Source organism: Hemitrygon akajei, chromosome 11, assembly GCF_048418815.1.
Source record: "Hemitrygon akajei chromosome 11, sHemAka1.3, whole genome shotgun sequence".
NCBI lineage: Eukaryota > Metazoa > Chordata > Chondrichthyes > Myliobatiformes > Dasyatidae > Hemitrygon > Hemitrygon akajei.
This window is the reverse complement of record NC_133134.1, coordinates 38,730,803-38,756,403: the sequence shown is the minus strand read 5'-3', so window position 1 is coordinate 38,756,403 and position 25,601 is coordinate 38,730,803. Positions and strand designations below refer to the sequence as shown.

Sequence of the window (25,601 nt, the reverse complement as noted above, 5' to 3'; positions counted from 1 at the left end):
TGTTTAACCGCAATTAAATATGCACACCAATTAACTGAACAGAGCACAAGAACTCAAGATCACATCCAGCTCAATTAACAGAAATTTTAGTTGTATGCGTAGGTAATCACAAGACAATTTAACTTCCTAGTCAAGAAATTTAACAGATCAAACAGCATAAAAATAGGCCTATCAGTGTCAAGCCACTGCAAGCCAATATCCAATGAATCCCGTTCCCTGTTCTTTGTCCACTGCCCTACAAACATTTCTTTTTTAGGTATATATTTAATTTCTAAACATGCATCACATGGTAGGGCACACATTAAGAACAATTTATTAATAGAATTTCCTGTAGCGCATTGTCATATCCTTTTGACATTTGAAGTAGAATATGCATCCATTGTATAGACTACTTCTGAAGTGCAGCTTTTCATTAAGCTCACATACTGAATGACTGCTACAACTCATTTCAAACACATATCCTGCCTTGCTCCTATCACAATTTGCACTGTAAAAAGATATTAGATATGCACATGGCTTCTCCATGTTACTGTAGTTTCTCTTGGGTGCACATAATTAAACATTTGAAAGGACTATTCAAAATAGTCAAGTATGTAATCTATACATACTTGTGGATGTCTGCATAGTTGTCTGATCACAAAGCAATGCCAAAAATCTTAGATGTTCTATTACTTCACCTGATGATTGGAATCTTAAGTTTTTGAGATTTGTTACCTTTATCCATATAATTTTAGTTTATCCTTTTAAAAATATTTCAACCCTTTTATTCAGAAATAATCTTAGTTTTATATATGCTGAATAATTTGGTCATGTTCTAAAATGTTTGCCACAAGGCACATTTTGTATGTCTTAGAAATAGCAAATAGATACCAAAAGAATTTTTAATCCATCACTGAGAATTCAGCTAAAAACTGTCAAAGAAACACAATTTCTGAGAATCTCACATTTTTTACTCAGTCTATGATTGCTAAGAAATATTTTAAGCATTAAATCAAAAAAGTATTTTGAAAACTTTTAAATTTAGTTTTGCATTCCTATGTTCCATTCTTGCAGGCTTCAAGACAGAAGTAAGATTCCTGATAAGAGAGGCATGTTTGTTTCTTGGCAGCAGTTAACACTCTCCCTCTATCTCAGTGATCAGCACATTGTAATACCTAGATAGGTAGAATGATGTCTTCTTGTTAAAAGCTCCAAGGGCTCAATTCAGAATTAACTTTAAATTTTCCGAGTTTAGTATGAAACTCAGCAAACTTCCCTTATTCATTGAAATTTTTATATATATATAGTAGCAATAGCTCACACCTTTTTCAACAACTGCCTCACAATTCAAGCAGTCATGATCTCTGTCCTACTTTTGATCCCCAGTGCTACATTTTAATTACCGTAATTTAAAGATGACTTAGCAGCTAATTAGACAATTCCGAAGTTTGGCTAATCTGGAGGAATCTTTTAACATCACTCATAGGATGATCAAGTTGTATTAAGAAATGATTTACCCTCACTTGTAATTTTCTACCCCAGTGAGTACACCCACCTGCCATCCTTTGTCAGCTGTCCTGTAGTAAGGGTAATGCTTTGTGATGTGTGCATAGATACCGCTTAGTGTTAATTGTTTATCTTGAGCAGATGATATGGCTTGCACAATCAGCTGTGCGTAGGAGTAGGGGGGCTTTGAATCATCCTGCACAAAACAAATACAATAAAAACTGATTATGGTCAGACTGAAACAAAACATTGTTATTTTCAATTAAGAGAGATGAGAGCGCAGATGCTATTTAACAAGATGCCATCGTCACCACCATGCACATTTTCAGGGATCATGATTTCCATGACTCCACTCGCCCCATCACTAAACTGTTCCCATAAACCATGGACTCATTTTCAAGGACTCAACAACTCAGTTTCTCGTTATGTATTGCTTATTTATTTATTTTTTCTCTATCGGTTTGTATTTGCACATTGGTGGTCTCTGTCCTATTTGGGACAGTCTTTCATTGATTCCATTGTGTTTCTTTGTAGAATTTACTGTGATTGCCTATAAGAAAATGAATCGCATGGTTGTATGTGGTGACATATATATACTTTGAACTTTGACGGAGTTATCCCCTCTGGTTCAAGAGCCTGATGGTTGATGTGTAATAACTATTTCTGAAACTTGTGTGGGTCCTGAGAACCCTGTATCTTCTTCCTGATGGCAGCAGTGAGAAGAGAGCAAGGTCTGGACAGTGGTGGTGGGAGGGGGGGGCGGTGGTGGGTCCTTGATGAAGGATGCTGCTTTCTTCTGATAGCAGTTCATGTGGATGTACTCGGTGGTGGGGAGGGGTTTGTGTGTGTTGGACTGGGCTGCATCCTCTCTTTTTTGTAGGCTTTTCCTTTCAAGGACATTGGTGTTTCCATACCAGCCATGATGTAACCAATCAATATACTCTCCAGTGCACTGGACGTTTGTCAAAGTTTTAGATGACATGCTGAAATCTTTGTAAACTTCTAAGAAACTAGAGGCGTTGCTGTGTTTTCTTCGTAAAGGCACTTACATGCTGGAGCCAGGACAGGTCCTCTGAAATGATGACACTGATGAATTTAAAATTGCTGACCCTCTCCACCTCCGATCCCCTGGTGAGAACTGGATAATGGACCTCCGGTTTCCTCCTCCTTAAGTCAATAAACAGCTCCTTGGTCTTACTGACATGGAGTGAGAGGCTGTTCCTCTGGCACCTTTCAGTCAGATTTTCAACCTCCCTCCTATATGCTGGTTCATCATCACTCTCCAGTTGGCCAATGACAATGGTGTCAACAGCAAACTTAAATATTGTATTGGAGCTGTGTTTAGCCTCACAGCCACAGGTGTAAAGCAAGTTGAGCAGCGGACTGAGCACATAGCATTTTGAAGCACCTGTTCTCATGGTGATTGTGGAGATGCTGTTACCAATCCAAAATAGAGGATCCAGTTGCACAAGAGGGTATTGATTTCAGCTTGGCCCTCCCCACTGATCATCCTCCAGGCACTTATCCCTGTAAACGTGCTAAATGTTATACTGCCCCTACATCTCCTCTTTAAGCACTATCCAGGGTCCTAGTAAGTCCTTCCAGATCAGGCAGTACTTGCAGTACTAACAGTGTAATTTATGGTATGTGTTGTCCCTGGTGTGGCCTCCCCTACACTGGTGAGATCCAATGCAGATTGAGGAACTGGTTCCTCAAGCACCTTCACTTTGTCTCCTATAACAGCCAAAATCTGGTGGCCAAATATTTCCCATTCTCAAATTAACTACTCGGTCCACAGGCTCCTCCACTGCCATGTTGAAGCTAGACACTGACTGGAGCAGCAATGCCTCATATTCTGTCTCTCCAACCTGACAGCATTAACATCAATTTCTGTAACTACCAGGAACCACTACTCCCCTCTATTCCCTCCCCATCCTATTTCCTATTGGTCCTGTGGCCTTGTAAACCCTTGTCTTCCCCTTACCCCACCGTCAAGACTTGCCTATTACCCACATCTTCCCCCCTCTGGTTCCCTACCCCCTTCTCTTTATTCCACAGCCTACTGTCCTCTCCTATCAGAATCATCTTTCTTCAGACCCTTGCCTTTCCTATCGAATACCTCGAACTTCCCAGTATTCCCTTCCCCTCCTCCACTCTACTGCCTTCTCCTATCATCTGCCAACTTCTGATCTGCTCCTCCTCATATCCTTTTATTCTGACTTCTGCCTCCTTCCTTTACAGTCCTGAACCAATACATTACCTGTTCATTTCCCTCCATAGATGCTGCCTGACCTGCTGAGTCCCTCCAGTGTTTTGTATGTGTTGATTCTTTCTTTAATTTTATTAATTTAGTAACACAATAAAAATAAATCTAGGTCTAACATATTATTCAGAATACAATTAACTGAAATTTAGAGGCAAGTTGATATTGTGAGTTCATTACTGAATTACATATCCAGAAGCTTGGAAATGATAGCCTGAAGGCATAGATAATTACACGTCTAGGTCATTTAATCAGTTTACTAAATTTTGGAAATGAGAAAACAAGCATCAGTAAAATATGATCTGGTTCCATAATTGCTTTTTGGAATTTTTTAGAATCACAAGGCAAACTCTTAAACAACTTCAGAGGTGACCTAAAAAGCATTCAGTTCAACAGCAATTATGAATGGCCATCAAATGCTGGTCTTTCCAGTAACATCCAACAATCCTCTGAAAGAACTGAACACCATCAAATGTAATGATTCTATACAACAGTGATGTACCCTTGATATGAGCTACCCGTAAAACAACTGAAGTATGATGAAATATGGGAAGAAGCTTAACATGGAATAACTCACTAACACAGCTCTGCATTTCAAAAATAATGCTGACTCCTGAATTTTAGCTGAAGCACTGGTTTGAATGACTTCCAAACCCCCAACTTGGAAAGGAAGGATAAGGAGGACGTAATAAAAGGAATTTCCACTGTAGATTACTGTTAGTGAGAACTCTTACTAGAAGATGTTTCTGTTGATGTTGGACTACAATAGACTCAACAGTCAAAGAACACTTTTACAACAAGGCCCAAAGCAAGCTTAAGAAACACCTCATCAACTTGCACCTGGTCACATAGCCTCCTTCCAGATTCTCAAACTGTAGGTTACTTGCTCTTCTTGTCTGTAACAGAAATGACTATTTATGTAGTAGCAATTTTCATTCAGTTTTATTATTCAATTTGTGTAGTGTGCCCCGCTGTGCAATTCCCACAACCCCACCAGTTACAACATTGGCGCTCCCCGAGGCTATGTACTCAGCCTGCTGCTGTTCACACTGCTGATGTATGATTGTGTCGCAGGACCCAGATCAAACTGTGTCATCAAATCTGTGGAATGCACAACAGTGATTGGCTTTATCAAGAACGATGACGACGGAGTATAGAGGGGAAGTGGAGCAGATGGTGGATTGGTGTGAGAAGAACAGCTTAACCCTGAAAGTGGAGAACTGTGGATTTCTGGAAGACAAACCATCCCCCTCTGCAAATACATGACTCCTCTGTAGAGAGAGTGACCAAGTTCCTGGGAGTTCACATCACGGATGACCTCACCTGATCCCTTAAGATCACCTCCCTGAACAAGAAGGTACAGCAGTGCCTCCACTTCCTAAGATTAATGCAAGCAAGGCTCCCACCCCTCCATCTTAACTGTGTTTTACAGGAGCAGTCGAGCACCGGACCTGAAGTCTCTACAAAGGACTGTGAAAACAGCTGAGAGGATCATAGGGGTCTCTCTATCATCCATAGAGGACATTTGCCAGGAGCACTGTATACACAGGGTCCTTAGTTATTAAGGATTCCACCCACTCATCCTGCATCCTCTTTCGCTTTTTACTATCAGGCAGGAGACTATGATACATAAAAACAAGAATGGTCAGGATGAGAAACCTTTCTTCTCCCAGGCAATTAGGCTTCTGAACTCCCGGCCGCATTGTATTCGATGTGTCATTGGTTAATCTGTTCCGTACCTTACATATTTAATATTAATGCACTTTAGCTTGTTATCAATTTGTGATTCATCTACATTTTAACCTTACCTTCTAAGTTATTGCGTATTATGCATTTTACACCCTGGTTTGAAGAAATTATGTCTTATTTCTATATACATTATATACATGTATGCAGTTAAATGACAATAAACTTTACTTGATGTTACACACACTAGGAAGTGCTGCTACCCACACCATTAACCATATCAGAGATACTCCTTTTGTTAATAGCTTGCCCTCTCTCAACTTCTCTCCTACTGCAAACTAATCTTTTCTTCTCTCTTTCTGTACAAAGAGTCCCAACACTGAAGGTTTCGAGCATTTGCTGATCATTATTATAGATTTTTAGCACCTGCAGTTTCGATCCTTTCTCAGAAGCAACAGCGACAGACTAACTAAAACCACATATGGTAAAATGCAATAGTTATTACAAAAGCTACCAGAAACTCTAGAAGCATAAGTCACTGTCTTAGGAAAGAGAGAAAAGGGAAGAATATGAGAAGAGGTCCGAGATTTATACATGTAAAATGTTTGCAAACCTTAGGGCTATCTCCGCCAGATGTTTCGGCCTGCTGCTCGGATGCTGCCTTTTCAGCAAATGCTGCAGCTAGCTGTAGGTCTCTCGTGATGTTGCGACCAAAACGGTATCCAGAGGAGCCGGCACCGCGAGGGCTCACAGGACAGGAATTGGGAACACTGAAAGCAATTCAGAAAACCAATCTGGTCAAAAGCTGCTGCATTTATAAAATTTAAGATAAGTGCAAAAAAAAACTTCAGAAAAAAAAACATTTTGAACAGTTAAAATAGAACAGAACTCAGGGTGACATACTATCACAAGTAGATTTTTTTTTTGCAAAATAACTATTTAATAATGCTTTCTTCCTCAAACAAAACTACCTATTTCCTCATACAGAATCACATAGAAAATAGGTCTTCGGCCTCGTCCAACAGTTTTATACTAGTCTCCTTGAATATCAGGCAACAATTGCATGAAATATCTCTCTTGGCCATTAAGAGTTCTGTCATTATATCATTGAACAGTTTTTATGAATATTAAAGGAATCAAGCAATATTGTAGGGTAGAGTTGAGGTAGCAGATTAATCATGATTTTATTGAATGAAACAGGAGACAAAAATCCTTCTCTTGCTCTGGTGCTTTGTTGGATTCAGGTCTAAATTGTTATCAATTGTTATTTTCAGTCATTTGTAGTACACTTGGCTCTGTATCTTTAAAGTTTATCTGTAACCCTGAAAGGTCACAGCAGTGTAAATCAAGACTGTCCTTGTTGTCTCAAAGGCTGTTCTTATAAGAAAACTCTCTTATTTGTCCAGACTGAATCAGTTTTCAGTGTGAAGACAAGATTTTTGTCTTCCTTTAGTTCTTTCTTACTTGCAGTAGAGTGTTTTTTTTGTTATGAACATCTAATTAAACGACTGTTACAAGATTTATGCCTCATTTGTCACTTCCAAAGAACCTTCTGCACAATAGTACCCTCAGATCCAAAAGGTTCTATAGCACCAGTTGACTTTCATTAAGTACAAAGTGGGGGGGGGGGGGGGGGGGGGGGGAGAGAAACAGTCACTTCAAGTAATAATGAAGTGCAATATACTTTCTGAAACTTGTTTTTTTTCCTGCAATGCAAAAATAATGGAAATGATTCCATTGCAAAATTCTTTGCACCCAACTGTAAATATTAATGTATTCACTAATTCGCCACAATAAACCACATCAGATATCAAAGCTGAGAACGGATCTGTTTGGTACTTAAACTACCATCAATTAATTTAAAATTGTCATTTGCTTGGAAGCTAGTCCCTACATTCCTAAATGTTTCACTAATATTGTGGATTCTGGTCAATTGGGCCATCAGTCTATTTGGAACAACACAAGAATAAAAACTAATAGAGAAAACAGCAAGATTAATTTGGGACACCATGCCCCTTAATTGGGACAGGAGACAGTTGCCGAACAGTTTCCAACTAACGTCAATTGTATTAAGTTTTCCATTTGGGTTGACGGGCACCGATTCAAAAAGCAGTGATTTTTAATAATTTAGTTTTTAATTTTGACTTTACAAAATGGGAACACCCCAAAAATGAAAGCATACAGGCAAGGATGCAGATGTTGAAGAGGTCCTCAATCAATGGTTTTCCAATTTAACAGGACTCGGTATGCATGTCAGTGGACCCATGTTAAAAAGCAAGTCAGCGGTGCTAGCTAAGATGCTGAGTTATGAAGTTTTTAAAGCTACAGATGGCTGGTTGTCTCAATGGAAATGTAGGAGCCACATTAAATTCAAGAAAGCACATGGTGAGAAAAGTAGTGCTGATGCAATATGTGCAGAAACATAAATCTACAAAACTCCTTGAGTTGCTTCAAAAACTTTGTGCCAATGAACAGGTCTTTTTCATCGTGCCACATTGGATGGTTTTCTTTGCTACAAACACACATTATCAAGTTCAAAGGAAGTAATAGATCACATAACTGTATTGTGTTATTCTAACATGTCAGCAATTGATAAAAATAAATTGGTTATTGGGAGAAACATTAAGCCTCGATGCTTTAAGTAGCTAAGAATGGATAGTTTACCTGTCAAGTACTATACTAATATGAATGCTTGTTAACAATTGTGTAGCACATCTAATTTAGAATGTTTGAGAAATATCCAGCTGGAATTTCTGGCTGCCAATGCAATATCCTTGGTGCAGCCGATAGACATGGGAACAATAAACAATTTAAAGGTCTACTGTGGAACATCCTTGGTGCAGCCAATGGATATGGGAACAATAAACAATTTAAAGAGGGTGTACCATGGAAAGTTGGTGAACCACATTCTCAAAGCAATTGAAGGAAATCTACTGATACCTTCAACAGCCAAGGGAGTGCAAGGGTTAACCTTTTACAGGCAGTACCAGTTTACTGCCTATCATTTGTGAGAAATAAGTAGTAAGACAATTCAGAAGCCGGAACTTCTACCATCTCCAATGGGATCCCACCACCAACCACATCTTCCCCTTCCCCCCCACTTTCTGCTTTCCACAGGGATCGCTCCCAGGCGCGACTCCCTTATCCATTCGTTCCTCCTGGCAATTATCTTTGCAAGTGGAACAAGTGCTACACCTCCTTGTTCACCACTATTCAGGGACCCAAATAGTCCTTCTAGGAGAGGTGACACTTCACCTGAAAGTCTGTTGGGGGTCATTTACTGCATCTGGTGCTCCCGGTGTGGCCTCCTGTATGTTGATGAGACCTGATATAGATTGGGAGACCGCTTCACCGAGCACCTACTCTGTCCGCCAGAAAAAGAGAGATCTCCCAGTGGTCACCTATTTTAATTCCACTTCCCACTCCCATACCAAAATGTCCATCCATGGCCTCCTCCACTATCATGATGAGGCCACACTTAGGTTGAAGGAACAGCACTTTATATTCCAACCTGATGGCATGAACATCAATTTCTCAAACTTTCAGTAATGCCCTCCCCTTTCACCATTCCCCATCCTCTTTTCCCTCTCTCATCTTATCTCCTTGACTGCCGATCGCCTCATAGCCTTCTGTCTCTTTCACCAATCACCTTGTTTCTCTCTCCTCTCCCCCCACCTTTTAAATCTACTTAACTTTTTTTTCTCCTGTCTTGCTGAAGGCTCTCAGCCCAAAACATCGACTGTACTCTTTTCCATAGATGCTGCCCAGCCTGCTGAGTTCCTTCAGCATTTTGTGTGTTGCCTGGATTTCAAGTATCTGGCCCATCAAGTCTGCTCCGCCATTCAATCATGGCTGATTGTTTTTTCTATCTCCTCCTCAATCCCTTTTATTCCCATTCGTTGCCAGCTACCAATCAGCCAATGCTCTAACCATGCCAGTAACTTTCCTGTAATACCACGGGCTCTTAACTTGGTAAGCAGCCTTGTGTGTGGTACTTTGTCAAAGGCCTTCTGAAAGTTCAAATATACAACATCCGCTGCATCCCCTTTATCTATCCTACTTGTAATCTCCTCAAAGAAGTCCAACAGTAAGGACTTCCCCTGAAGAAAACCATGTCATGTCCTATCTTGTCCTGTTTCACTAAGTACTCCATCACCTCATTCTTAACAATTGACTCCAACATCTTCCAACCACTGAGCGTGACGCTAACTGCTCAATAATTTCCTTTCTGCTGCTTTTCTCTTTTCTTAAGAGTGGAATAACGTTTGCAATTTTCCAGTCCTCTGGCACTATGCAGAGTCCAATGATTTTTGAAAGATCACTCCTAATGCCACCACTACCTCGAACCCTACCTCTTCAGAATCCTAGGGTGCAGTTCATTTGATCCGGGTGACTTTTGAATTGTATTGAATTGACTATTTCTTACATCCTTCACGTACATGAGTAGTAAAAATCTTTACATTATGTCTCTGTCTAAATGTGCAATGTACAATCCTAGTAATTTATAATAATTTATAATAAAGGAACAGTCAATATAACATAGAAATACACTCAAATCAACATGAGTTAGTCAGTCTGATGGCCTGGTGGAAGAAGCTGTTCTGGACTCTGTTGGCCCTGGCTTTTATGCCACAGTACTGTTTCCCAGATGATAGTAGCTGGAATAGATTGTGGTTGGGGTGACTTGGGTCCCCAAAGATCCTAAGGGCCCTTTTGTCACACCTGTCTTTGTAACTGTCCTGAATCATGGGAAGTTCACAACTACAGATGCGCTGGGCTGTCCGCACCACCCTCTGGAGAATCCTGCTATTAAGGGAGGTACAGTTCCCATACCAGGCAATGACGCAGCCAGTCAGGATACTCTCAATTGTGCCCCTGTAGAAAGTTCTTGGGCTTTGAGGGCCCATACCAAACTTCCTCAACTGAGGTGAAAGAGGCACTGTTGTGCCTTTTTCACCACACAGCTGGTGTGTACAGAGCACGTGAGGTACTCAGTGATGTGGATGCTGAGGAACTTAAAGCTATTTACCCTCTCAACCCCAGATCCATTGATGTCAACAGGGGTTAGACCATCTCCATTCCTCCTGTAATTTACAACCAGCTCTTTTGTTTTTGCAACATTAAGAGGTTGTTTTCTTGACACCACTGTGTCAGAGAGGTGACTTCTTCCCTGTAGACCACCTCATCATTGTTTGAGATTAGGCCAATCATGTAGTGTCATCAGCAAATTTAATTAGCAGATTAGAGCTGTGAGTGGCAACAGTCATGGGTATACAGGGAGCAAAGGAGGGGACCTAGTACACAGCCCTGAGGGACTCCTGTATTTAGAGTCAGAGGGGTGGAGGTGAGAAAGCCTAATCTTACCACCTGCCAGTGATCTGACAGGAAGTCTAGGACCCAGCTGCACAAAGCAGGGTCAAGGCAGAGGTCTCTGAGCTTCTTGTCAAGCCTGGATGGAATTATGGTGTTGAATGCTGAGCTGTAGTCCAAGAACAGCATTCTCACATAAGCATCCTCCTTTTCCAGATGTGTAAGGATTTATGTACCTTTAGGTCTTTCAGCTTTTTGAGGACTTTCTCTCTTGTAAAAGTAACCATACCCACTTCTCCTCCTTCACACACTACAACATCAGGCATATTAGTAGCTAGTGTCTTCCATAGTGAAGACTGATGCAAAATACTCATTCAGTTCAGCAGCCATCTCCTTGTCCCCCGTTATTGTTTCTCCTGCCTCATTTTCTAGCAGTCCTATATCCACTCTCATTTCTCTTTTATTTTTAGATAGATAGATAGATAGATAGATACTTTATTCATCCCCATGGGGAAATTCAACTTTTTTCCAATGTCCCATACACTTGTTGTAGCAAAACTAATTACATACAATACTTAACTCAGTAAAAAACTTTTTTTAACATACTTGAAAAAGCTTTTATTATCCACTTTGATATTATTTGCTAGCTTGCTTTCATATTTTATCTTTTCCCTTTTAGTTGCTCTTTGTAGGTTTTTAAAAACTTCCCAATCTTCTACCTCCCCACTAATTTTTGCTTTGTTGTTACAATAGCTTTGACTTCCCTTGTCAGCTGTGGTTGTACTATTTTACCATGAGTATTTCTTCATTTTTTGGAATACACATGCCCTGCACCATCCTTATTTTCCTCAGAAACGCACACTACTGCTTCTCTGCTGACATCCCTACCAGCAGCTCCTTCCAATTTACTTTGACTAACTCCTCTGTTATACCATTGTAATTTCCTTTACTCCACTGAAATACTGCTACATCAGACTTTACTTTCTCCCCATCAAATTTCAAGTTGAACGCAATCATATTGTGATCACTGGTCCCCAAGGGTTTTTTAACCTTAAGCTCCCTAATCGCCTTCAGTTCATTACATAATACTCAATCCAGTACAGCTGTTCCTCTAGTAGGCTCAATGACAAACTCTTCTTAAAAAGCCATCTCTTAGGCATTCAATAAACTCACTCTCTTGAGATCCATTACCAACCTGACTTTCCCCAATCGACCTGCATGTTAAAATCTCCCATGACTACCACAACATTGCCCTTTTGACTCACCTTTTCTTTTTCCTGTTGTAACCTGTGGCCCACCTCCCAGCCACTGTTGGGAGGCCTGTATAAAACTGCCATCAATGTCCTTTTACCCTTGTATTTTCTTAACTCAACCTACAAGGATTCAACATCTTCTGATCCTAAGTCACATCTTTCTACTGATTTGATGCCATTCTTTACCATTACAGCCTCACCACCCCACTATACTGGATGAATTCCTCTGTTAATATTTATTAGGAACTAACAGTTTTATAGTACTGTAGTTACATAGGTGTTCTAATTTGTTCTGTATTTTATTTAAATACATGATCTGCTACTCTGTTAAAAGGCAGTTTGTCTTTTTTATACTTTAACTATTTCCAAGAAATTTCAGCTACCGTAGATTCCGGACTACAGAGCGCACCTGATTAAAAGCCGCTGGCTCTAATTTTAGAAATAAAATCAATTTTTTAATTGTAAAGGCCGCACCGGATTTTAGGCCGCACCGGATTTTCGGCCGCAGGTGTCCCACGTTGTAATATGAGATATTTACACAGAAAGATATTACACGTGAGGATTTTTTTAACTTTTAATTAAATCCATATGGTAACAAAAACAAATACATATTGCAAATGCTTTTTTTCGAACCGTGCCCGTACGCGGCTACTTTTAAATATACGTTGCGTATACTTCTTTACTGAACAACATTCCAATATCTCCTAACAACTGGTAAAAAATATATATATTGCAGCCTACCAGGAAAAGTTATTGATCACCTTTAACTTAAAAGCAGCGTTCGCTCAGATCCAAAGCCGCTCGAGTAATGCGCTCCCTCCCTCCGTCCCGTTTCATCGCAAACCGGCATTTTCCCACAAGACACCGCGAAACCGGGTGTGACGTCATAGCATCCCGCGATGTAGTACAGAAAACAAATATAGTTAAAACTCTTCTAACTTTAACTAGAAAATGAATTACTAAGCGAAAATATTATAAACTAAGTAACTGCCATAAGGCAGCACAATGCTTCGAGTGTTTTCCATGTTGATGAGGGTGAGTACAAATGACTGATTTACAATAATTTAATTGTGAAAGTGCGCTTGATTTATCGTACAATTTCATTGGACCTCTGTGAACTACTCATCAATTTTATTGGTCTACTGTTATGAGGCAAAATGTTTATGAGGCGGCATGAAAAAAAACCATGTATTAGCCGCTCTGGATTATAGGCCGCAAAGTTCAAAGCTGTTCAAAATGTGGGAAAAAAGTAGCGGCTTAAAATCCGGAATCTACGGTAATTGAGACAGCCATTTAATTGGGCCAAAATGTACTTATCCTGATGGGTTCCCATTTAACCAGAACCAACTGGACAGGAGCTCTCTGCCAGTGTAGTCTTTCCAGAACTCACTCCTACAACAGCAGAACCTCACTCTACATACTGCAGCCTTTATCCCAAAATTGTTTTCACTGCTAGTGACAGACATGTGCAATCAGAAATATGCACCCTAATATCATTAAGCACAGAAAGATCCAGTCACCCTAAATTTTAGACAAAACGTACTATTTAAACATTGGAGGCTGTTGTCACATCTGAATAATCTTCATATTCACTGTTAATGAAATCCATGGATGTGTAATAATTGTGAAGTACTAAAACAGAATTCCGGAGTCTGAATATGCATCTAATGAAACTAAGAAAATTCTCTGCTATTTGACATGATCACAGTGGACTGAATGCCTCTTACATTTTGAAATTATGGTTTAAGCAAGCATGATGGAGAATGCAACCCATTTACAAGTTTTCATGCTGTCTCACTTGTCAAACACATATTAAATACACTCTAAGTTATTGGATCATTTTCAAAATTACTGACATGACCACAGCCAATTTTCTGTATTGCTGTTTGTCGTTTCCCTCAAAACGGCAACAATACCTGCATTTTCTCCATACTCCATTTTTGTTGCACATTTTCCACCATTTGTGACACAATCCTAAATCCAGTTATATGTTATCATCTGAAGAACACTAGCAGATGGAATTTTATCCTGCCAAGTACAGGATGACATATTTTAAAGAGGGTTAAGACACATACAGTAAATCGAAGGGCGCTAAAGAATATTAATAAGAGGGACCTTGATGTCCAAGTTCATTTTTCTCTGAAAGTTGACACACATGTACACAGGTAGTGAAGGTGCTATACAGCATGCTTCCTTCATACGTTGGGGCACTAAATTTTAAAGTTGGATATGTTCTCTTGCAACCTTACAAAGCACTGGTTAGATCACAGTATTGCGCAAAGTTCTGGTCACTACACTATAGGAAGGCTTTGGTTAGGTTGTCAAGAGTAAGATCATAAGATATAGAAGCAGAAGTAGGCTATTCAGCCCATTGAGTCTGCTCTGCCATACCATCATGAGCTGATCCAATTCTTCCAGTGATCCCCACTCCTCTGCTTTCTTCCCATACCCTTTGATGCTCTGGCTATCAACAATCTATCTTTCTTTGCCTTAAATGCACCCATTGACTTGGCCTCCACAGCTGCTCAGGGCAACAAATTCCACAGATTTACCACCTTCTGACCAAAGTAATTTCTCCGCATCTCTGTTCTAAATGGACATCCTTCAATCCCGAAGTCATGCCCTCGTGTCCTAGACTCCTGTACCATGGGAAATAACTTTGCCATATCTAGTCTGTTCAGGCCTTTTACAGATGAGATTCACCAGGCTATTGACTGGGTTAGAGGACTTTGGTTAAGGGAGAGACTAGAACAGTTAGGTTTGTTTTACCTGGAGCAAAGGCAGCAGATTGGTGATTTGATAATGGTTTTAAAAAAAGGTAGTTAAGGTAGTCCGATAAAACACACACATACACACGCACTATATACAGTGGATTCTGGGTTAAATGGGCCATCAGTTAATTGGGGAAGCTGCATATTTGGGACAATTCTTAAAGAACAAAAACTAAGAAAATAATTAGGATTCCCTTTATTTATTTGGGACACTATGCCACTTAATTGGGGTCAGTCTGTGCACTTCTGTGGCCATCATACTACACCATGCTTCAAGCGAAGAGTTTTTAAAAATAACTTCAGTTCCATGTGTTTGTGTTCAAAAAGCAGCGATTATTGTCACTGACAGATGCCAGAAATGGCCGCGAGTGAAAAATGAAACTATTTTCAACTACTTTAACAAGGTAAGCACTACAAAGAATTCAAAGGTATCAACAATCATCCTGAATATTACATTGAAAATGAAGATTTGGAAGATGCACTCATTGAAAGCATTGTATCAAAACACTGAGGCAGGAAATATGAAGATGAGGAAAGTTATACGTTGAATTTATGGTATATACACACCAAAAGCCCAATGGACAACTTTCACTTGACTGATATTTGACAACATATTAATTTTTGAACTTAATATTACATCCAAGGAATTTATTCATTTCCAGTGATCAAACAAGCAGTAAAGTGAAGATACTGAGTATGATACTGTTAAACCAATGCCAACACAGAAAGTTACTCCTAAAGAACGTGGTTGGAATAAATCAAAGAGCTAATATACGAACTGTATTAGTAGCATAACATTATTGTTCCAGGCCTTTAAATTACAGAGCAAACACGAGGAAATCTGCAGATGCTGGAAATTCAAACAACACACACAAAATGCTGGTGGAACACAGCAGGACAGGCAGCATCTATAGGGAGAAGCGCTGTCGACATTTCGGGCCGAGACCCTTCGTCAGGTGTTACTTTCAATTATTTCATTTCTTCATCTTTCACCCAGCACTTGCTGGCTACTTCTTCTGAGATTCTGCTGTGGATAACTTCGGTTGCTTTGTTTGGCTAAGGTATGGTTTTCATTAATGAAGCACATTGGGTCCAGGATTTATCAAAGATGCATTAATACAAAAGATCATTTCCATTATTTATGATATTCCTCTTCTTTCCTTCTCACAACATGGATGTGCCCTCACAAACCAAAACAAATGTAATGCCAAGAAATAAACAGTTTCACAAAATGCGAAGTTGACAACAGATGGCGCCCTCAACACAGCTGTAAAGCTGTGAAGAAAATGCAAGCAAAAGCAAAACAGCTTAGCAAACTGAAGCTGATCTGCCTGTGCCAGCAATTTCAACTTTGTTGTTAATATTTAAATAACTCCAGCGCAAAGGATACAAAGACAGGAAAGCAACATTAACATGTAATCACAACAGATACTGCAGTAACACATTTGGTCATTATGCCCAACATTAAATGTCTGTAAAGTGACTCAAGGCCTTTTTTAAATTTAAAGTTGGTTTCAAGCTTTAAAACTAGCATTACTCCAGCATGTTCTGAAGTAGCTGACAAAATATGTTCTAAGGGGAAAGGCAATTTACTCTTCAGTTACACAATAAATTACAAGTCAAAGAAACTATTTGCTTCCATCTTAAAATAACAACCATAAAAATGCAAACATTAAAATTCCACTTGTACCATTATACAGACTGCAGGGTCAGAGCCAGGGGAAAAAAATCTTGGTTTATAAAAGCAGATAATATTTAGCTTCCTTTATCTTAGTGATTACTTATTATTGAATCTTGTTTCCAAATCCCTTCATGACTTCTCCTACAATACCTTCCTTTCCACCACCATTAACTGCCTAAAGTTGTATACCCCTCCAAAACATCTGCATTCCACCATCACTATAATCTCAGGTGAATAGGCCCCAAGCTTTGAAACCTACCCAAGAAGCCACTCTGCCCATCTCTCCTCAGACATCTTTTTGGTCACACTTTGGACCTAATAACAGAATTTATGCCCTTTTGTAAGATAATGCTGTTGTGAAAAGCCTTGGAACTTTAACTTAGTAAAAAGCCATTAGATACTCATGTTCGACAAGTTACTTTTAAGTCCACAAATCCACCAAGTTGGCCATGTTCTACAAGCTTTGGAAAGCTTAATACTTCATTCCTCCAGAGCCCTCTCCTAGTGGCGTCTAGTGAATCCAGTTTTCCATGAGATGCACTGCATTTTATGTCTTGTGCTTGCAATTCCCATTACTATTGTTATTGTATGTAGCAGTGGAAAAGACAATGATGATCAGCCATGCCAATAAATGCATGGAATGTGAAGAGTAACCTGGTAACTACATTTAACAGTCAGAAAGGGCAGAGGCTTTGAAAAAGGTCAAAACTATTTTCCAAACATAATACTGGAATTAGGAAGCACCATTCTTCATTCATCAACTTCTTACACAAAAGAGTGTAGCTGTTTCAATGGTCAGTGCCTTCTCAAGGATGGTTCATTCTCAGGAATGAACAAAAGCTAATAGGAAAGTCCAAACAAACTTGAGCTCTTTTCCCTGCAAACAAAACAAAAAACTTTTATACTTATTACTGAGAACATGGAAAACCATATTGAGGATATTTTTAAGGGAAATCTAGACACTTTAGATAATGGAATAAGGAATAGTTTACATACACTGAAAAGCAGAGCAAGATAAAGCTTTTGTGATGCATAATAACTAACATACAAGCTGGTCCAAATAGCAAATTCTACACAGTTCTATTTTAATGCAGACTATTTCTGCTCCATACTATATCTAAGGTTCTCAGATTAAACCTGAACATTGGAGTACAACATCAGCTTGGTTTCTGTAATTTTGTCACATGAATAGACATATAATTCTGGCGGTGCCTCATTCTTAATGGAAAATAAACATGAGGTGATGATTATCATTGACTTCACATCAATTTTCAACCTGTTTCAATATGACAAACATAGAATGTTACCAAGTTACTGGTTTCTAAGCTGCTGTGTGAAAACACCACTATCTGCTCAGCAAACATTCACAGGGTCAAAGCATAGCTGACAAAATCAAAACATTGTGCAACCAAGGAGTTTACTCTGCATGCTCATCACCTCCCTTTGCCATATATGGATGTGTTTTATGTTTGGGTCTTTAAGGAGTAACCATAAATTTTCCTGCTCAGCTGAATGTAACCACGGCATCCTTCCCAGCATATCTGTTGGTGAACTCAACTTATAAACCTTACTGATTCAAAGGAATTTGATGTACCCACTTGAAGCTTGCTTTTCTTTATAATCTATAATAAGCAAAATGTCAGCTCAAAGAAAATTTGTTCAAATCCATTATTGTTTACCACTCCTTTCTCTGTGCAATCTGAGACTGATACTAAGACTGGCATATACACCCACTATTATAATCTTTTATCAGATTTTTGATGATTATTTTTCTCAAAAGTAAACAGCCTTCAATAACTTAACCATTGAAACATACAGCAGAGAAACAGGCCACAGCTCCTCCTCACCAGCCTTCGCTGCACATCCTTCAATGCACAATAGCCTCTCAATTCATACTCATTTGAAATTATTGGTTTACTTACTCGAATTTTCCATGCTATAGTAAGTACTTATAGAACATGCTTGTGAAAATGATAACTTATCTCTTCATTTTTTAATTTATCTGCAGTCGCTGACACACTATCCTCCAATGCCTCGCCACTAATCACCAGTATTGAACTGGACAGGACTGCAAATATCAGATTCAGATTCAGTTTATTGTCATTTAGAAACCACAAATTATCTGGTTACTTCATTCACCAACTAGTAGCCTGGAATCACCAATAACAACTTTCTTCCTCTGCATCCACATCATTAACTTTGGTGTTCCTCAATAATCCATTCTTTCAATTTCAGGGTTGCCAGACTGGGATCCATGTACCCCTTGCTTAATGGTATTTGTCCATGGCATAAAAAAGGGTTGGGAATCCCTGTCCTAATTTCTCATCCACATTTTGTCTCTCTGCAAATTACCTGATATTCTGTACTAAATAATTATTTTGTCAACTAAATATGGAGAAGATCAAACCATCCCCTCTCTAACTTCTTAAGCAACATCCCTCACTACCAACTCAAACTAAATTATTCTTAACCTTGGCCTCATACATAACTGCAATGTATTCTCAGTGGTACATTAGTGGTCTCTGTTGCTGTAGCACATCCACTTCAAGGTTCAATGTGTTGTACATTCAGAGATACTCTTCTGCACACCACTGTTATAATACCTGATTACTTAAGTTACGGTCACCTTCTTGTTGGCCATTCTCCTCTGACCTCTCTCATTAACAAGACATTTTGCTCACAGAATTTCCGCTCACTGGATGTTTTTTGCTTCTCACGCCACTCTCTGTATACTCCAGAGACTGCTCTGTGTGAAAATCCCAGGAGATCAGCAGTTTCTGAGATACTCAAACCATCAATCATTCCACAGTCAAGTCACATAGATCACATTTCCCCCCCTCCCCCCCATTTTGATGTTTGGTCAACTGAACCTCTTGACCATGTCTGCATACATTGAGTTCCTGCCATATGATTGACTAATTAGATACTTGCATTAGAGGGGTATGTACAGGTGTTCCTAATAAAATGGTCACTGGATACAAGCTTTATTGTTTCCTTCTATCACAAGACCATTTCTACCTCAACTTCACTTTCCACAGCTTTAACAAGAATTCCATTTGGAGAACATAGTCTAATATTGATTTTATATGCAGCCCTGATCTTTCAGAAGACATTAGCTATCCACAAGTAAATAGACCCATCACTAATGTCAGAAACCACATGCAAGCTAGCTGGCTCCCTTTATTAAATCTGCACAAGTTATTGAACTTTCTAACAAGGTTGTAACAAACTAACCTCAATGGTCAAAAAATCTCAATAATACATCAGTGCCAGCCTGCATACTGCAACATTGAAGGTGCAATCCTGCAGAAGAAAAACTAAAGCCACAAACATTTCTTTTCTGGACGTAGTGAAAATAAATTCTTTTGAAGAGCAAGGGGATTCCCCTGTGTCTCGGACATGCTTATCTTTTGATTTGCATATGAACTAGTTATTATCACATTCTTTGTGGGAGTTTGCTGTACACAAATGGCCATTCTAGTTCTATGAGCAATAGGGACCACACATCAAATGTCCTTCATTGATTGCAAAGTGCTTAGAGGAATCAAGGCTGCAGCAAAAGATGGTACATGATTTTGTTTCTAGGTACTTAAGTACAAGTACCTTCTAACTTTGAACGGTGTTATTGTTTTCCCCTTGTACTACCTCGATGTCCTGATTTGATTAAATGATCAATAGGAATGGCATGAAAAATAAAGTTTTTCACTGTACAAAAATAAACCAGTTTAGCTATTTAATTAATTCCACAGAAATTCCAGAGAAGGTAAAGGTTTTATTTGAAAAGCTCAATCTTGCAGACTCTAGAAATTAAAGCTTTGAGGACTTACAGCCCATGAATATGTGACACGGAGGCTAAGATTTACATTAGAGAATAAGAACCGATGTCTTACCTAATCTTTTTTGACATACATTGTGCAATTTTGGTACAATCTTAATGTTTAAAGATAAGCCAAATTAAAATTTCAGATGAAAGAAACTGAATTACAATTATTCTGACAAGGATTTCAGATTAATCACAAGAAAATTGAGAGAAAATTATTTCCTGCAAGGGATCATTGAGTCCCTTCAAATATACACTTTAGGATAAAATTTACACATTGTTGATACTGGTAGCTAGCCTTAGCTGTAGGGAGTACACAATAAAAATCTGAAGCTACGACATAAATGAGCTTCCGTGTTCATATGCAGTTGCTTACATCCTCTTGTGGTTTGACCTCCACAAGGTTGCAATCAAGCAATTAACCCACTACAAAGCGCCAGATGCCAGCTGAAGCATGTTTCTTCTTCAGCAACTCCCTTTCTCAGTCTGCCAACCCCCCAAGTCTTTAATAGCCATTTTAAAAAACCAACAATAAAAACATTGTGATATCATATAAGAAAAATATAGGGGGAGAGAGCTTCATGGACATGTAGCTTTGGATTCCAAGCACTTTGTAGCTTAGTATTAGGCTGAGTAATATAAAGTCTATTTACATTCTAGAAGTACATCAACACAGAAATTTGTCCATAGGTACACTGGGGACATCACAAATGACAAATAGGACTCAATGTGAGCTGTTCTCAGCAATAACAGAAAATGTCAGTTACAACGAATTGACAGGCTTTAGTAATATTCACAAACAAATCAGGGTGGAGAAACAAACCAAACCACAAAATAACATTGAAAAATTAACACTGCTCTGGTTACAGAAACAAGACCATCAACACCTCTTTAATTGTTAGATCATATCTGTATTCAATGCACAAATTTACAAACAGAATTATTGTGAGTGAGGGGCTTTTCATGCAAATGAGATACATCAAGCAAACTCAGACTTTGAGTTCTTGTTCAATTAGACTTTCTAAATGTTAAGAGAGTCAACATCCCAACTTCTATTTCACAAAACTCTGGTGCTAAGTTTCATTGATCCATCTTTTCTGGAGTTATCAACCTTCATTGGCTCCCAGTTCAGGAAGTATTTTTTATTTTACACTTTACATTCTTGCTTTCAAATTCCTTCATGGCCTTGTTACACCCAACCATTAATCTCCTGCACATCAAACTGGAAGTCCCTCTGCTTCTCTTCAGATACAATACATCTTCAGCACATCAGATCTGGCACTAATGTCCAAGTTCTAGAATTCACTTTTTGAACCTCTTCATGTTAATAGCTTATTCTCATTTCAAGTAGATCTGGAAGCAAGTCCAGGATTTTGACTGTTAACTTTGCCCAAAACTGATATGACCTTCAGGCCTTGACCCCAGATCTCACTGATCAGGAGTTTCCAAACTTCAGGCCTCAACTTATGGACTTGCACAGACCTCTGACCCCAGTAACCTGGGGGAGTTATTCCCTTGTGACTCTCACTTGTACTGACCTCTGACCCAGGGATCGCTGATCTCCTCAGTGCCTGTCGACCCATTCTCTGGGGTTACTCATAATCAACTGTAAAGCAGCTCAACCAGAAATCTGAACATGGCTCCTGCCCAGACTGTCTCTTCATTTACTGCCCCAGACCTGTAACTCTCCCTCGTCCCTGTCCCTAACCTGTCGAATAACTCTTCTGGCAACACACACACAATGCTGGAGGAACTCAGCAAGCCAATTAGCATCCATGGAAAAAAGTAAACAGTCAATGTATCGGGCCAAACCATTCATCAGGACTGGGAGGAAGGAAGGAAGTCAGAATAAGGTGGGGGGAGGGGAGGAAGTAGTACAACATGGTAGGTGATAGGTGAAACTGGGAGAAGGGGAGGGGTGAAGTAAAGAGCTGGGAAGTTGATTGGTGAAAGAGATAAAGGGTTGGAGCAGGGGGGGGAATCTGATTGGAGAGGACAGAAGACCATGGAAGAAAGGGAAGGAGGAGCACCGGAGGTGGCCATGGGCCAACGTGTTTACTACTTCTACTATCTTCCCACATTGCCCTCAAAACTATCTCTATGAACCCATTAAAAACATCCAAGTCTGAGCAACATTGATGGACATTATAGCTCGGTGCAATACAGGATGTACAACTTCACTGATCTCAATGGGAATGAAGATCTAGATAGAAAACAAGGGCAAGTTTCTTTCACAAACAGGAGGAAATCTGCAGAAGCTGGAAATCCAAGCCACACACACACAACTCAGCAGCATCTATGGAAAAAATTACAGTTGACGTTTCAGGCCAAGACCCTTCAGCAGATCCAGCTGAAGTATGGCTGAATTATCTCAAGTATGAAACTTCCTTCTCTGATTCAATAGCAAAGATCTATGCTGCTGACATCACAGATCACTAGAAAGGGCACAAGTCTTCTAACATTTTATGTTACTTGCAAAGAGAGGAGAATTCATGTTAACAGAAGAACTCGTGAAAAAAAATTACTCGGGGCTTTTCAGGAATTTTTTCCCCTAAACTAATATGAGGCATGGATGGATTAATTATATACCGGATTTTCCAGTAAATACATATCATATGAAGCACTGCAAAATGAGCCATAAATGGGTTCCCAACCATTTTTATGCCATAAACCAATACCACTAAGCAAGGTGTCCATGAACTCCAGTTGGGAACCCATGTTCTAGAAGAAATCAGGAAGTTATATGGAATATACATGCCTCCATAGAAGACAAGATGCACAGAAAGGAGCAAGAGAAACAAAATACTTTCAAGACTGTAAAGAAGATTTATCAACCAAGTTATATTTGCTAAAAGAAAATCCAATTAAGATCACCACTAACCTTCTGTTAAGTTCATCAAGATCCATTTTATTCAACTATTTCTACTGAGGCTATGTCTGCAAAATTCTGCAGATCCACAAAAAGGATAAACATTTTAACAACAGCATTTTTACCAGGCTAATATCCCCAGCACTGAATACTTAGCTGGCTCAGCGAGACAAGTGACATCATTTACATGCCTGTCATGATACCAGATTTCTGAAACATCCATGCCAAGCCTTTTCACGGGAAAAGATTCACAGGTGGACAGAGGACAAGACCCAAGGAGTGTTCTCAAATCTTTCTAGAACAGGTGTTTCCAACCTGTAGTCCACGACCCCTTGCTCAATACTACTGGTCCATGGCATAAAGTGGTTGCGAATCTCTGCTCATTAATGCAATTATCTAATCAGCCAATCATATAGAGTAACTCAATGCATAAAAGCATACGGACCTGGTCAAGAGGTTCAGTTGCTGATCAGACCAAATATCAGAATGGAGAAGAAATGTGATCTATAGTGACTTTGAAACAATTGCTGTAGCTAAATAGGGTGATTTTACCATCTCACTTGAATTTACAGAGAATGAGGTTTAAAAAAAAAAGTAAGTTGGTAGATCTGTGGGCGAAAACGCCTTGGTAATGAAAGTGGTTAGAGGAAAATAGGTTCCCAACTTTTTTTATGCCATAAACCAATACCATTTAGTTCAGCTTATTTCAAGCTGACAGGAAGGCGACAGTAGTTCAAATAACCACACAGTGGTGTACAGCAGAGCATCTCTGAATGCACAACATATCAAACCTTAAAGTGGATAGGTTACAGCAGAAGACTACCATGAACATGCACGCAGTGGCCACTTAATTAGGTACAGGAGGTACCTGATAAAGTAGTCACTGAATATAACTGAGCAAATCCTGATGAAAAGTCTCAGCCTGAAACGCTGACTATTTATTCATTATTACCATAGATGCGGCCTCACTTGCTGAGAACCTCCAGTATTTTGTGTTGCTCTGGATTTCTAGCATCTGCAGAATCTCGTGTTGAAAATGAATATTATTAACAACTTGAGCAGTTGCTAAAATTGCTAAAAAGTACCAGCTATTCTAACAAAAAAAATTGTGGAATAATGCTTTCAAATTCACCCCAATAGTGTTATAAATATCGGTGAGGAGAAATAAAGGGACAACTCTGCAATGTTGTTATGTCAAAAATAAACCTCATTCTGGTACAGTTTGGCTACCTAAATGATTCTGTGGGTTCCAAGTTTGAATACACTAACACAATTGAATGATTGTGCTGCATTCAGTATGACAGAAAATCATGCTGTTCTGAACCGAAGATAAGAAACCGCAGACACATGAAACCCAAAACACAAATACCTGAAGAAATCAACAGGTCAAGCAGTATCTGTGGAGAAAGAAACAGACCACGTTTCTAGTCAAGGACCCTTCATCAGAACAGGAAAAGTGGGAAACAAGCAGAACAGAGGAAGGTGGAGCGAACGTATGGAATGACTATGATGCAAAGCAAAGTTAAGAGGGAGTTGTGAGGAGAAGAAGGGATGATTATCAAAAAAGTGGTGGAGGAAGGGTTGAGCAAAAGTTTCTGAATAAAACTTCAGAGCTTGGATTGTTGCACAATAATGTCATTAATATTCATTTTAAACACACCAGGTTCTGTGGATGCTTGAATCCAGAGCAACACGCACAAAATGCCGGAGGAACTCAGCAGCTGAGGCAGCATCTATGGTAATGGATAAATAGTCAGCATTTCAGGCCGAGACCCTTCATCAGGATTTGCTTAGTTACACTCTATGGCCACTTTATTAGGTACCTCCTATACCTAATAAAGTGGACAGTGAATGGAGTTCATGGTCCTTGGCTGCTGTAGCTCATCCACTGCAAGGTTCGACAGGTTGTGCATTCAGAGATACTCTTCTACAAACCACTGCTGTAACATGTGGTTATTTGAGTTAATGTCACTTTCCTGTCAGTTTGAACCAGTCTGGCCATTCTGCAAATTATGTGTTGCTTCCCACATGCTGAAACATTATTGCCAATTTTCATGTTGTTCTCACTTTCACATGGTCCATGTCCAGTTTTTGCATAACGTTTCCTACATTGCTATTTCCTACTCAAGAGGATCGCCTTGGTACTAAATCCATTATAAACCCATCAGCACCCACTGCTATCTCTATATCCACTCTGTTTTCTGCAAGGACTCCCTTCCATTTTCAACAATTTCTGCATTTCCACTTCTTCTGCTCTGATGAAAGGACTTCCTTTTTCCTGTTAAGGGGGTGTTCTCTCTAATCACAGTTGATAAGATACCTACACTTCCACCAATACCACCTCTCTTCTGAACCATAACATGGATAGGGCTCTTCTTTTCTTAAAAATAAATGCTGGAAATATTCAGGTCAACCCACTTGTATTGGAAGAGAACAGTATTTCTACTTCAAGCATTTTTTGAT

The 25,601-nt window shown here is 39.3% G+C and overlaps 1 protein-coding gene across 2 annotated transcripts in view; it reads right to left on the bottom strand.

Annotated features, from left to right (window-relative positions):
• Positions 1-25,601, bottom strand: part of foxk1 (forkhead box K1) — a 143,390-nt gene that overhangs the window by 34,852 nt on the left and 82,937 nt on the right. For both annotated transcript variants that reach the window (XR_012100758.1, XM_073060653.1), the window contains exons 3-4: positions 6,048-6,204; positions 1,535-1,681 (exon numbers count right to left, since the gene is read on the bottom strand). Coding sequence is in view for 1 of the 2 variants with exons in the window: in XM_073060653.1 (XP_072916754.1) it covers positions 1,535-1,681; positions 6,048-6,204 (304 nt within the window). In the remaining variant the exon portion in view is untranslated. The remainder of the gene's footprint in view (positions 1-1,534; positions 1,682-6,047; positions 6,205-25,601) is intronic.